At 39.1% G+C, this 14,838-nt stretch overlaps 1 protein-coding gene and 1 pseudogene across 1 annotated transcript; both read left to right on the forward strand.

Annotated features, from left to right (window-relative positions):
- Window positions 1-3,363: 3,363 nt before the first annotated feature.
- Window positions 3,364-14,838, forward strand: part of LOC110738579 — a 38,022-nt pseudogene continuing 26,547 nt past the window's right edge.
- Window positions 4,353-6,461, forward strand: LOC110738679. Its single transcript, XM_021919079.1, has 2 exons — window positions 4,353-5,961; window positions 6,192-6,461. The coding sequence occupies exon 1, from the start codon at window positions 5,067-5,069 to the stop codon at window positions 5,736-5,738; it is 672 nt and encodes a 223-aa protein (XP_021774771.1). The 5' UTR covers window positions 4,353-5,066; the 3' UTR covers window positions 5,739-5,961; window positions 6,192-6,461.

The following is a 14,838-nucleotide window of genomic DNA, read 5'->3' on the forward strand; positions in this document are numbered from 1 at the left end:
ATAAACCTTCCTTCCGACGGAATTAACATCGTCGCACTTGAATTTGGCCTTGATTAATGATCCGTCGCAATTTTCCGACGGAAAAAGATCCGTCGTAAACTAAAACTTCCGACGGAAAAGTTCCTCGCAAACTATATTTTCCGACGGAATTTTCCGTCACAAATATAAAATTCCGACGGAAATTTCTGTCAGTAATTATAATTTGCGAGGGAAAATTCCGTCGTAAAATATAGTTTGCGAGGAACTTTTCCGTCGGAAATTATACTATTCCGACAGAAAATTCCGTCACAGATTATATATTTCCGACAAAAACTTCCGTCGTAAATAATATTTTCCGACAGGAACTTCCGTCGTAAATTATAATTTGAGAAGAGAAATGATTTCCAAGGGTCCTTATCACTCCAACCTAATCCATCCTTGGACGTTCAATCTCACTAGTGAATGTATGCCAGGATTTCAATTCTATGGAAAATCCGGCAGCATCTCCCTACAGTTCCCCAAGTACACAATATAGGCGATTAGAAACACCTATATATGTACCTAGAGAACATTGTAGAGAAATGACAAGCAAGGATCTTCCTTAGAATTAAAACAAAGGAATACATTCACCACCTAAGTGAGAACAAACGTACAAGGACAGTCCCAACCGGGGACTATTCAAGACATACTCCTAATGTGTATGCCTTGAACGGGTATCTAGGTATATTATTATGCAAATGATTTATTTAAAAATATATATACTTAACTAACATACATAATATTAAACAAATATATCAAGATTAAACTAAACAAGAGAAACATATCATAAAACCATAACATTAATATAAACCAAATCAAACCAAACCAAACTAAACTAAACTAACATATCATAATATTAAATCTAGTAACATGCATTATAAAAAAATTAAACTTAAGTAAGAAACATTATATTAAACTAAACAAAACTAAACTAGATTATGGTCCTGTTTGGTAAAAGTAGCGGTAGCGGGTAGCTTTTAGCGGTCGAGTAGCGGGTAGTTTTTAAGGTAGCGAGTAGCAGTCAATTAGTGTGGGTAGAGGTTAGCTGTCAAAGTAACGGTTGATAGTATGAGTGTTTGGCAAAAGTAGCGGTTGCAATACCAAAATATATCGAAATTCATATAAACATTGTTTTAAAATTAATAAAAATTTGTCAAACACTACCCGCTACTTCTAAACGCTACTATTTTTAACGTTTGAGAAAAGCTACATAAACGTTACCTCTATCGCTAACCGCTACTAAAATTGCTACCTTGCCAAACACTCTCAAATTTTTTCTAGTAGTGTTTTGACTGGTCAAAACGCTAACCGCTACCTCAAATGCTACCACCAAACAGGGCCTATAATGAACTAAAGTAATCTAACATACATCATATTAAACAAAACGAACAAAACGTAACTAAAGTTTCATAATATTAAACTAATCTAATATACTATAGTAAAACTAAACTAAATTAAACCACATTATATTAAAATAAACTAAACTAAAGTTTCATAATATTAAACTAATCTAATATACTTTAGTAAAACTAAACTAAATTAAACCACATTATATTAAAAAAAATAAAAATTAACTAAACTAACATACTTACAAAAAAGTAAACTAAACTAAACTAACATACTTTCAAAAAAAAAATAAACTAAACTAAACTAAAACACATTATATTAGAAAAAACTTAACTAAACTAAGTTATGTTAAACAAAACCAAACCAAACTAACATACATACAAAATATTAGGGTTTGTAATGTGACTAACCTTTAGATCTGCACTACTTTTTGACAATTAAACCATCTAATTGTACAAATCCTACAATATTTTAAAAAAAATAAATTAAATAAATAAGGGTTTATTATTAAACAAAAAAAAATTAAAAAAAAAGTGGGGGAAACTGACCTTGGCGCGGCGCCGACAACAACAACCAGCCACGGCAAGGGAAGGGAGGAGGCCGGAGACTGCGGTTGTGGTGGTCAGGGCAAAGAAAGTCAGATTTGAATGTAAATAAAAAAAAAACAAAAACCAAAAAAAAAGTGTAAACTGACCTTGTAACGCGGCTACGGAGGCTCGACGGAAACAAGCCGCCCCTTCAACCGCCCTCTTTCTCCTTCTCGTCCTCTTTTTCTTTCTCCTACTCGTCCTCTTTCTCTCTTACAATGTGGGCTCCGTTTGGGTCATCGACGGCGACAGATGCGTGACGGAGGGCGGAGGTTGCGTGACGGAGGGCGGAGGTTGCGTGACGGAGGGCGGAGGTTGCGGTGGTGTGGTACCCTATTTCTCTTTCCCTCTCTCTTTCTCTCTCCTTCTCTTTCTTCTGTGAAACGACTCCAAAAATTCCCCCCCTTTGTTTTTAGGTTAAAATTGAAATTGCCAAATTTTTAAAAAAAATCTGATTATTTCCGACGGAACTAATTTCCGTCGTAAAACATCTTCCGACGGACTTTTCCGTCGCAAAATTATTTTTGACAAAATATTCCGTCGGAAAAAGGAATTCACGACGGAAAATAGTTTCGTCGGAAATATTACGACGGAAAATTCGTCGAACCATAAGAAATCCGTCGATAAATTCCGACGAAATATATTCCGTCGAAATTATTGAAGTTTGCGACGAAAAAATAGGTCCGTCGGAACCTATCCGTCGATATTTATCCTATTTCTAGTAGTGTAACTACTATGTAATTTGATTTTTTATTTTATAAAAAAGGAAAAACTTGACCTAAAAGAAAACTACTAAAAATATTTTTATTACTAAAAGTTTTAATTTTTCAAATAACAGTCACAGACCAAATAATTTAACCAATTTATTAGAGGTAGATGTACTCAAGGGTAATTTTTTAGTTTATTTGTTTTTTTTTTTGGCTCATTTTACTAGTTTAAAGTTTTAAACTGAGTAGATATAAAATTAAATGAGCAGAAAATATTCTAGGTGCACCTTGCATCCAGGTGTATAGTATATGCATTTATATGTTCGTTTTTAAAAAGGATGGGTCATTGTCATTTTTGTATACCCGTATATTAAAAACAGAATTAGTTTGAACACCTTTTTACTTTAAGAGGAATTAGTTTGAACTAAGGGTCTGTTCTCATACGTTGAAATTCAGTTCAGCTCAGCTTCTAATTTCCTTCTCTTATAAAATATTCATTTTAGTGCAGTTCAGTAAAGCTCAGTTCAGTTCAGTTCAATTCAGTTCAGCTGAGTTCAGTCAATGAGAGCAGTCCCTAATACATCATCAAAATTCAAAATAGAGGTACTAAATTGCTAAACATGGTCCATATTTTTGGCCTATCATGCAAGTATAAATAAATCAAAGGTGGAATAAAGACCCATTCTTGTCCAAAACAAGAAATTATGGAGGAAGAAAATCATGAAGCAAGAAATAAGCAAGTAATATTGAAGAATTATGTAATCAAATGTTTTCCAAAAGAATCAAACATGGAAGTGAAAACTACTAAGATTGAGCTTAAATTTACAGAATCTTGTTCTATCATGATATTCTTGTGAAGAATCTCTACATCTCTTGTGATCCTTAAATTCAAAATCTTATTAACGATGACAACAACATGCCTGCTGCCCATAGGACTCTTGTTGGATCGGTAACCTTTCGAGTTTTTCTATTTTCTCGAATTTTAATTTAATAGTATTGTGTTGAAACCCATTGTAACCCACTTATAAGTGTCCCATATTGGAGAAAGAGGAGAGATGGTTTCACTTAAAAAGGTAGAGGAGTACTTCCTACTATTGCCAATTGGTTTTAGTATGGAAGCTCCAAAGCCTTGTTTGTGGACCAAACTCTCCTCCTCCTTGTTCGGGTTGCCCAGGCTCATTTCATATTGCTTCGAAATTTAACATATTGCTAGATGATCAATGCATGGTATCAGGGATCAACTAAGAGTTTCTCGTTATAGCTTGACATATTTACTTTACAAGGTGGGAAGAATACAGTCTTCTTATATCACCTAACAACCTCTTTAAAATCCACCATGTTGATGTTCCTTTGTCCTACTACACTGGAATTCTTGGTAAGATTCTATCCTCTTAGTCCTATACTAAATATAGATGTGACAAAAATACTCAATAAGTTGTTGTGTCATGTTCGGAAAGTATTAAGGGGTGGGATGGGGGATAGAAAATCATATAAATTGAAAATTTTATATTTGTCGTTTGAAATATAACTACCATAATATTTAATGATTATGTAGTTCATAATTGACATCTATTTTTCCAAATAATTAATTTTATTACTTTACTTTTGGCATAAAATAGAATCATCAATATTTTATTTATTTATTAATTTTTTAGTTTTATTTATGTGCAGAATAACTTTTATTCCTATTGTATAGTTTCTCGAAAAATATTTATTTTATGTTGGAATTTTTTTTAAAACAAATTATATTTACATTGTATAGCCTCCGTTTTATGTTCGGAAAGGATTAAGAAGTGGGATGGGGATAGAAAAGCATACTTGGTAACTGATATATATTATATTTGTTAGATAATATTTGTCGCAGATTAGGATAATTTTGTATATATTTTGTATATCTCGTATCCTTATCATAATAATATAGGATTACGACTCTCTCTTGTAAACCGCTATATATATAAATCAATGGTACACACTCCAGGATGAGGAGTTTTCCCGAAATCTAACATGGTATCACAGCTTTAGGTTTCGATCCTAGGAATACTATTTTTTTTTTCCTGTTTTCCACGCTTTCGTTCTTCTTCACCTAACACCGCCCACTTCTCATGGCCAAAGACGACAGCACCCCCCCTCCTCCACCGCCGCCGCCGGCCAACAAATTTCACCCAGCCCTCACTGTTAATAACATAAAGAATGCAATCCCACATTCCCACTCACTCTAGATTTCTAGAATGTTCATTATTCTAGTTGGGTAGAATTATTCCAAAATCATGTATGTGAGTATAATGTTCGTGACCACATTGACCCGAAAATACCGAGGCCTTCTGATATTTCTGATTCTTTTTGGACAAGATTAGATTCCATTGTTAAGCAATGGATCTATGGAACCATCTACGTCGATCTCCTCACGATGATCCTCTCACTGGACTCCACCGCACAACAAATTTGGGATCGCATCAAAGAAATTTTTCAAGATAATAAGAGCACAAGGGCGGTGTACCTTGAAAATCAGTTTAACGTTCTTCATCTTGAGAATTTTCCAAACGTAACTGCTTATTGCCAGCGTCTGAAGAGTATTTCGGACCAGCTTGCCAATGTGGATCAGCCCGTCTCCGATCAGAAGCTCGTACTTCGTCTTGTTGCAGGTCTTACAAAATCGGAATTCGACACAGTAGCAACCATGATTGCCCAAACTGATCCCCTTCTCTCCTTCAACACCGCACGCTCCCGTCTACTTCTTGAGGAAACTCGCCGGAGTAATGAGTCCACTCCGGCCCCGTCTTCGTTTGTGGCCCAACAACAACCTTCGGGATCTGCCGATTCCTCGCATCAACAACAACAAAACAACATCGCCGGAAGAGGTAGTGATACTGGGCGCGGACGCGGCGGTGGTGGTGGCAAAAACCGCGGCAAGGTGCGTGGTCGTGGAGCTCCGGGTCGTGGCAGCACTCCTGGTCAACAGCAACAGACTTCGCAACATCAACAACATCAATCTTCTAATTGGCAGCAGCAACATCCTAATGGCAAAACTTTGGCTCCTCAAAACCCTTGGCCCAATCCGCCATATGGACCTCAAGGGTAGGCTCTTCCGCCGGCCCCTTTTCCAACATCTGGGCAGGCCACACCATCCTACAATCATGGGCCAACTCAGCAGGCCTACTCAATGATGCCACCTCAGCAGGCCTACGGGCCACTTATGACTCCTACAGAGTTCGAAAGTGCGTACTCATCGATGAACTTTACACCACCGGACAACGGATGGTACATGGACTCCGGAGCTACATCTCACATGACCAATAATGCCGGTACAGTTCTTCCCCTTTTTAATTTGAGCACTAATAATCATATTTTAGTAGGCAATGGTCGTCGCATTCCAATTACTGGTTATGGTCACACCACCCTCTCAAATAATTCCCTAACCCTTAAAAATGTTCTACTTGCACCCCAAATTATTAAGAACCTTATTTCTGTTCGTAAATTTACTTCTGATAATTCGGTGCCTATAGACTTTGACCCTAATGGTTTTACTGTGAAGGATCTTCGCACGGGGAGGGTAATAACGAGATGCAATAGCACCGGAGAACTTTATCCAGTCACCTCAAATTCACCAAGCACTTGCCTAGCCACAACTCTCACTGCAGCTACCCTGTGGCATGATCGTTTAATACATCCCGGGGCTTCCTCTTTAAGTTTTCTTAGGAGCAATAATCTCATTACTTGTAATAAGGAGCATGACTCCACTTTTTGCAATTCATGTCAGAAAGGGAAACATGTTAGACTTCCGTTATATGATTCAAATAATAATACTTTTTCTGCTTTTGATATTATTCATGCCGATTTATGGACATCTCCTATTAGAAGTATTAATGGTCATAAATACTATTTAGTACTTCTTGATGATTTTACGCATTATGTGTGGGCCATACCCCTAGCTTATAAATCTCAAGTCTACCAATCTTTTATTCACTTTAGACAATATGTGCAAACTCAATTTGAACGTCCTGCAAAATCATTCCAAAGCGATCACGGTCGCGAATTTGACAATGACCCATTCAAAAAGTTTCTCCTTGACAATGGTATGGTTTTTAGATTCTCTTGTCCCCACACGTCCTCTCAAAACGGAAAAGCCGAACGTATGATTCGGACCATAAATAATATCAAACGCACACTCTTATTTCATGCCTCATTGCCCCCTTCCTATTGGTCACATTCTCTAGAGACGACCACTTATCTTCTTAATATTTTGCCCACTAAATCTCTTAATAAGATGACCCCGGCTCAGGCTTTGTTTCGTAAAACCCCTTCCTATGACCATTTACGGGTTTTTGGTTGTCTTTAATAAAAATCAAGCACAACGATCCAGGGTAAATCAAATAAACATGTTTCAAAATAAACCAATCTAATCCATCTAATTACCAATCTTCCCTAACAATTGTCAAATAGAGCAAACCACAAGAGCATATAGAATTCAAGACTAGTGCTCACGCACTCAACTCTCATTTTTGTGGCGAGTAAAAGATGTACTCGATCGCTCTCCATCCAACCCCTTTATGTGAACAATGCCCTCCCAACTCACACTCTCGTGTGTATAAAACAATGAACGCTCAATCCTACTAGTCGACTCGAAATATGTCAAATCATAACTTGCATTGATAAACAACACTTTCACATTCATACAATTCTACACACAAAGGTCGGAAGGTCTTCAAAGCTTGTAATGTAAGGCTAGGGTAAAGGGTAGGAATCATTTGGGAACAAGTGAGAGAAAAGCTATGCTTTAGGGAGCCAAATCCAATCAAAAACCCATGATCAAAATAATGATCAACATCTCCTACATAACCAACTCTAACATCAACCAAATATACTCCAAACAATATAAACAATCCCAACACTTACATTTTCACTCATAAGATATAATAATGAAGAAGTAGAGTGAATAAACAAACTTTATTTTCCAAACTTGAATTTTCATTGAAGCTCTAAATTATTCCTTTGATCAACCTCAAACTAGAACATTTGAACACTTTTTTTTCTTTTGAAGTTCACTTATTTTTTTTCACATTTTTTTTTCTTGAACTTTTTTTTTTCATAATATCATGCTTTATTTTTTCAAGAAAATATAATTCTCAAACTCATCAAAAATAAACATGATCAACAACAAAATAACTTCTCAAAACCCACCCAAATTGTGCAAATAATAAGCACACTACAAACTCCCTCACCTCACTCACTAATAGCTCCCCCAAGCCAAGCTTGGGACTAGTAACCAATGGGGCAAAATAGGCTTGTAATGCGGCTAATAAACAACGAAAGGTCAAGGCAACAACATGGGTATTAAGAAGGGAACAAATGTATCTACAATGCCTGTAGGCTACCTAAAAGAACAAATGCCTTCGTCCTCCACAATGTGCATAATAATGAATCATATAAACATTACTAATAGTTGCAAACTAATACTCAAATTCATTGACATACCAGGAACTATGGAACTATCACACATTTCCTAACCAAATCAACTAGTCAAGCACTATATTCACAAGTAGTTGGACAAAATTGACGCACGTAAAGGTTTCAAGGCAATCAAACATCAAATCATGATCAACTAATCCACAATGCCTATCATCAAATACCAAGAATCAAACAATTTTCTCAAGTATGGGGCACAGGGAAGTATGATTCATAATTCATTGGAACGTATTTTTGAATTTTTTTTTTATTTTTCAATTTTTTTTTGTATTTTTCATATATAAGAAAGCAATAAAAAGTACACTTTGAAAGCAAATAAAAACTATACTAGAAAGCAAATAAAGAGAGAAAAGGAAGAGAATTACCAAGCGAAAGAACACCCCCCCAAGCCAAATCAAGCAATGCCCTCATTGACTTGGGAGAGTAGCCTACTCCTCATCCTCATCCATCCTCGAATAGCCCCCTTCGTGGCTAGAACCACCACCTCCGTGGCTAGAGCCACCACCTCCATAACCCGAACCACCTGCAAAGTAGTTAGGGTCCACATTCCCCCCAAGCCCACCAAAAGGTACATCGGTCCCATAACCATGGACCGATGAGTAGTCAACGTAGTTACCAAAGGCACTTGGGTTCGTATATCCACCTTGCGGATATTGGAACCAATCAGGGACAAGTGAATCGGGGGGAATAGCCCCCCGACGGGCATAGTCATCATACATGGGGTATAAACCCCTCCCTAGGTTCCTCTCCACGTACCCTACCCTTCGATCTAGAGACCCTACTCTAGTATCCAAATCTCTAACCATACCCTCAACTCGCCCTTGGCCCATCTCAATCCTATCTAATTGGCTCCTAAAAGTCGAGAAGTCATAAGGGGCCTTTACCGTCATCGTAGAGGAAGTGGGAATATCGTATGTAAAGGGTTGAGGTGGTGGATAATGTGGTGAATGGTGAGCAGGTGAGTGGTCAATGGGAGAGTGATGGGGTTCAGGTGAAGGGTGAGGTGGTTGCACCTCACCTTGACCGTTAAGCTCGAAAGTGTAAGAAGGCTTCCCCTTCTCAAATTTGGTCAAGGTGAGGTGGGGTAAAGTGAAAGCATTATCTCTCCTACCCGATTCCCGTTGAATCACCCACCAAGTCTCCCCTCCCATGAAATTAACCCAATTAAGGCCACCTAGATAGGGTAGGTCCATAATAGTTGGGCCGGCTACCTTACCGTCATCGTTAGGGACAAAGCTAAGGTGTTTGACCGCTATATGTGTAACTAGGCCACCAAAGTAAATGGGTACCCTAGACCTACCCGCCTCGGCCGCATTGGCCTCCCGTTGGAAGTGGTTGGCCATTTTATGGACTATATTGAGCTTTTCACTCCTAGGGATCATGTATGACCCTAGTAATTCAAGCTCACCCCGCCTAACATTGGCGGGTTCATGCCTTCCAAATATGGTAAGGCCAACAAACCGTTGCCAAATCTTTGGCACGGGATGTTGTATCCAAGTGCCTTTAGCATGTTGGAGGTTCAAATTAGGATCCCCCGTAAGGGATTGATAGACAACGACAATGTTGTCTTGGGGCGGTTCAAGGGGCCTATCCGATTTCAACTCAAAAATTTTACCAATTCTTTCAATGTCAATCTAATATCATTATTGAATAATCGAAATTGGACATGAGAAATTAAAGCATTTGATTTTATGACATTAAAACTATAAACGAATTCTAAGGTTAAATAATCATAAGTATCGTAATGCATGCTAAAGAAACCGCTCATGCCAACTCCCTTGAATAATTTTTCTACATGCTTATCAATTCCTAATCTAATAAGGGTAGGGTGATGAATGAAACGAGTGGGAATTACCTGCCTCGTAATGAGGTTGAGCATCCTCTGTTTTTGCTCTTGGGTGGTGATGACCACCCTCTCCCATACCGGAATTTGCAATTCCGGGTCGATTCTCGCCTCTTGTTGCCTTGAGCCTTCCCCTCTTACCGTTCTTGATCTCTTGAAAGTCATTAAGATTAGAAAGTGTAGGAATTGAATGGTTTCTTTCTCTTAGGGTTTAGAGAAAATTGAGAGAAAATGGTAGAAATTGGGTGTAGATTGTAGAGAAAGATGAAAGGATTGAAAATATGTAAAAAAAATTGAGTTTTGATGGAAGGATTGGAGAAGATCTTGAAAAATAAGTGAGTTTGAAGGTGTAAAAATGGAGGTTTTAGAGAGAGAAAGTGAAGGAGAAGAAGATGAAATAAGAAGAAAGTGAGGAAAGAAAGAAGAAGAAAAAATATAAGGGGACGGCCAAAATAAGCGCGCCCGATCGGGCAAGCCTTGCCCGATCGGGCGGATAATCTGAATTTCCAGAATTGTAGTTGCGCGCCCGATCGGGCGCGAACACGAACGAAAAATTCGCCCTATGGTTCGCCCGATCGGGCGAGCTTCGCCCGACATATCTTTTCCTTCACTCGATTTGCGCCCGATCGGGCGAAATTTGCTCGACTTTCCAGCTCTCTTTGCGCGCCCGATCGGGCGGATTTAAGGCTGAAATTGCACCTTCCTTGCGCGCCCGATCGGGCCCGTGCCCAGTCGGTTTCCTTTGCTTTTCTTCGTCTTCAAATTCTTCTAAGTCTTTTAACCTCTTAAACCTATACCTGTACAAAAACACTTATAAACGGTAAAATTTCACTCTCCTCGCCTCTCTCAAATAAAAATAAATAAAAAGGAAAACTAGTCCAAAAAGAAAGAAATACGGGTTGCCTCCCGCAAAGCGCTGGTTTATCTAGGTGCCGCACGACCCTCTTACTACAGTGAAACTCAGAGTGAATCGGAACTACTTAGGTGAAGTATATCAACCGCACCAATTGTAGCCCCCTCATGATATAGCTTGAGTCTTTGGCCATTAACCTTGAACTCGTTACCATGTTCGTCGAAAACTTCCACAGAACCGAATTTGTTGGCTCTTTTTACGATAAAAGGACCCGGCCACCTTGACCTTAACTTTCCTGGGAAAAGTTTAAGTCGTGAGTTGAATAGTAACACTTTATCACCCTCTTTGAATTCTCTCGGAAGGATCATCTTGTCGTGCCACTTCTTCGTCTTCTCTTTGTAGACTCGAGCACTATCATAGGACGTCAACCTAAACTCATCGAGTTGATTAAGTTGAAGTAACCTCTTTTCTCCCGCTAGTTTGGCATCTAGATTGAGCTCCTTAATAGCCCAATATGCCTTATATTCCAGTTCGACCGGGAGATGACATGTTTTTCCGTACACGAGCCTATACGGAGTAGTACCTATAGGGGTCTTGAATGCAGTTCTGTATGCCCAAAGAGTGTCGTGCAACTTGTCGCTCCAATCTTTCCTTGACTTTGACACCACCTTCTCTAGAATGGCCTTGATCTCACGATTGGAAACCTCAACTTGGGCACTAGTTTGGGGGTGGTAGGCTAAACCTGTCCTATGGTAGACACCATACTTTTTGAGGAGGGTGTCCAACTTCCGTTCATGAAAGTGAGATCCTCCGTCACTTATTATAGCTCTAGGTACACCAAATCTTGGAAAGATGGTCTTCTTAAAAAGTTTGTGGACGATCTTGGCGTCATTGGTAGGAGTGGCGATGGCCTCAAACCACTTGGATACATAATCTACGGCGACAAGAATATAACGGTTCCCTTTTGAAGAAGGGAACGGTCCCATGTAATTAACACCCCAAACGTCAAAAATCTCAACTTCTAGAATTCCCGTTTGGGGAATCTCATGCCTCCGCGAGATATTTCCAGTCCTCTGGCAAGAGTCACAAGCCTGCACAAACATGTTAGCATCTTTAAACATTGTAGGCCAATAAAAACCTGACTCATTAATCTTGGCCACCGTTTTAGTGGGGCCATGATGTCCTCCATATGGTGAGGTGTGGCAACTAGTAAGCACACCGTGGACTTCCTATTCGGGAACACACCTACGAAATAATCCATCTGCACACTCACGAAACAAAAAAAGGATCATTCCAAAAATAATGCTTAACATCAGAAAGGAATTTCTTTTTTTTTGTTGGTAGGACAAGTCAAGAGATAGAGTACCACCCACTAAATAATTAGAAAAGTCTGCATACCACGGGTGTTGCTCTACAACTGCATATAGATTGTCATTAGGGAAAGAATCATCTATAGGTAGAGAATCCTTATAAAAGGAATGGTGTCCTTCGAACAAGTGTACTATTCCATTAGTGGGTTCAGAATTATTAGAAAGCTAATATATTCAGTGAGGTCAAGTGATCGGAATGCCTGGGTGGAGGCCGCTTCCGATCAGTAATATTAATGAATAATTAATATTACAGCTTAATCTTGACTGAACCCTTCGGGTCACACCCAAGCATTCAACAAACCGAACCGACGAATTAACTCGGAAGGAATTAATGAGTCGACCGAGTAATATTTATTTAGACGTCAGAAATTCGAGCTTAGAGCGTCGAAACCGAGCGTCGGAAGTCGAGTCGAAAAATAGAGAAAGACGAGACGAGAAATAGTAATAAATCAACAAAAGACCAAAATACCCCTAGCATCGGAATGCCCAAGCAAACCGAGTGCTAAAGGCGTATGGCCTAGCATGGTGGCTAGCATGCGCACCAAGCCGAGCCTAGGCTGGCTGGTGCGTGCTAGCGCACCCATGCTAACATTGCAAGGCTAGGCGCTGCCTAGTGCGTGTGGCATGCTAGTCACAGCCTTGTGCGCGCAATGGCTAGCAAGCCATGCCGCAACAAGCTGCAGCAGCTAGCACGCTAGGCGCGCCAGCTCGCCACAGCTAGCAGTAACATGGCTAGGCCATTGCTTGCTGCCTAGCAGCGCTAGCCAAGGCACAAGGCCAGCAGCAGCCCGCACAAGCATGCTGAGCTTGCTGGCCAAGCAGCGCCTGGCAGCCCGCATGCAAGTGCTGGGCTTGCTGGGCGTGGCTGCCACGGACAACAGCACTTGGCAGCCCACCTTGGTTGCCTTGGTGCCCAAGGGTGGGTGCCATGTGGCTTGTGGTCCTTGAGTGTGTGTGGAGTGAGGTGGCCGGTTATGGGAGAGGGAGTGGGGAGCAAGTTTGGTCCCCCCCTTCTCCAAGTGGTCCTCACCTAACCACTCACATGAGCTTGCCACTTGTTGATTTATTACTAGCTTGATTATTAATTTTAGTTTAGCTTTAAAATAAAATGGAAAAATCATACTATCCCACATTGATGAGAGAGTAAATGATACTCCCATCATTTCCTATAAATACCCAAGTATGGGCATTGGGAATGATGCTTGAGTAAGAGTTGGTAAAGGCATCACAATTAGTGAAAACCTTTGAACTCAATATAATTACTCGGGTTTTGTTGGTCGGGTCTTGATAACCCCAAGACATTGGACCTAGTCGGTTTTGTTGGTTCGGGTGGACTTCGTTGGAGGTCTCCGTGTGAGCGCGACTTGAAGCTTTCAAGTAAGAGCTCATTTTGGAGTTAAGCACGCGTCAAAGGTAATTAGCTTAACTTAATCTTGTGATTAATTTAATTATGTTTATGGTTTTATTTACATCGAGTGCGATCTTGTTTTTGGGTTTGTTTCCGTGGTGAGTCAGACTCACCAAACCCCAACAGCGGTATCGGAGCCTCGCTCGTTTATTTTTAAATCATAATATTTTCAAGGTGTTTTTATGGCTTAATTTTTCTGGTTTTAAGTTGCTAATTAGATTAGTAACTCGTTTTTCCAATTTTTACCTCGTATTAGAGCTGTCTTCAGCTCCCGAACCCAGATTTTGACCCAAAAATAGTGAATTTTGGGTGGAAAAGGCGTTCTGGAAATGGTTTTACCCTTTCAGAACTCTGTTTTTAGCCAAAAAACGACCAGAAATGCATTTTTCGAGGGATTTTTCGTTTTGACGAAAAATTAAGTCTTTCTAACCTTGAAAATTGATTGCATATTTATGATGGTTATGTATTTGTTTCTTTCCTTAATTTATATGCAATTTTAGACCACTTTAAGCATGATTACTTGGTAGTAATTGGTGCTTGAAAGTTTGGTTTTATTTTTCACATAATTGCAAATTGATTGCATTAAGTGTGAAATTGTTATTCTTTGTTGCTTCCAAGTACTAAAGATCCAATCTTTATTTATGATAAGTGATTGAAACTTTGAGTTACTAAATTCCATTAATTTTGGTTAAACTTTGTTGATTTAATCATTTTTTAGTTGATTGGAATCATAAAGTTTAAAACTTGTGATTGAAATTGGTTTATCTTCATATTGGAAGATATAATTTTTCATGAAGTCACAAGTATTAAAGTTGGAGTCTTTATTGAACTTATGTTCATTTTTTCCAACTCCCTTTTATTTTGTCAAAATCTCAAGATTAATTTAAAGTGATTAAATTAATAGTGAGAATTGCCCTAATTTATTTTATTACACCAAGTTAAACCAATTTTATTAAAGAATGGTTCTTGGAAATAAATTTGGTTAATTGCTTTTGGATGAATTATTTAAGTTGGACTTGTAATTTTTCATTTTTCCTCAAAATTGATTCTGAAATTAATTTAGAATTGATTTATAATGTCACACACAAAATCGATAATTTTCGAAACATTAGCACGCAACACGAGGCCTAAGAGCCCCGAGCTAGCTCTCGGCCAGCTGGGCTGCTCACGCAACCCATATGCGGCTGCCGAGGCTGCTGGGCGCTTCGTTCTTAGGTGCGTGGTGATGTGTGTCTGTGTGTG

This window comes from Chenopodium quinoa, unplaced genomic scaffold (genome assembly GCF_001683475.1).
Source record: "Chenopodium quinoa cultivar QQ74 unplaced genomic scaffold, ASM168347v1, whole genome shotgun sequence".
Taxonomy (NCBI): domain Eukaryota; kingdom Viridiplantae; phylum Streptophyta; class Magnoliopsida; order Caryophyllales; family Amaranthaceae; genus Chenopodium; species Chenopodium quinoa.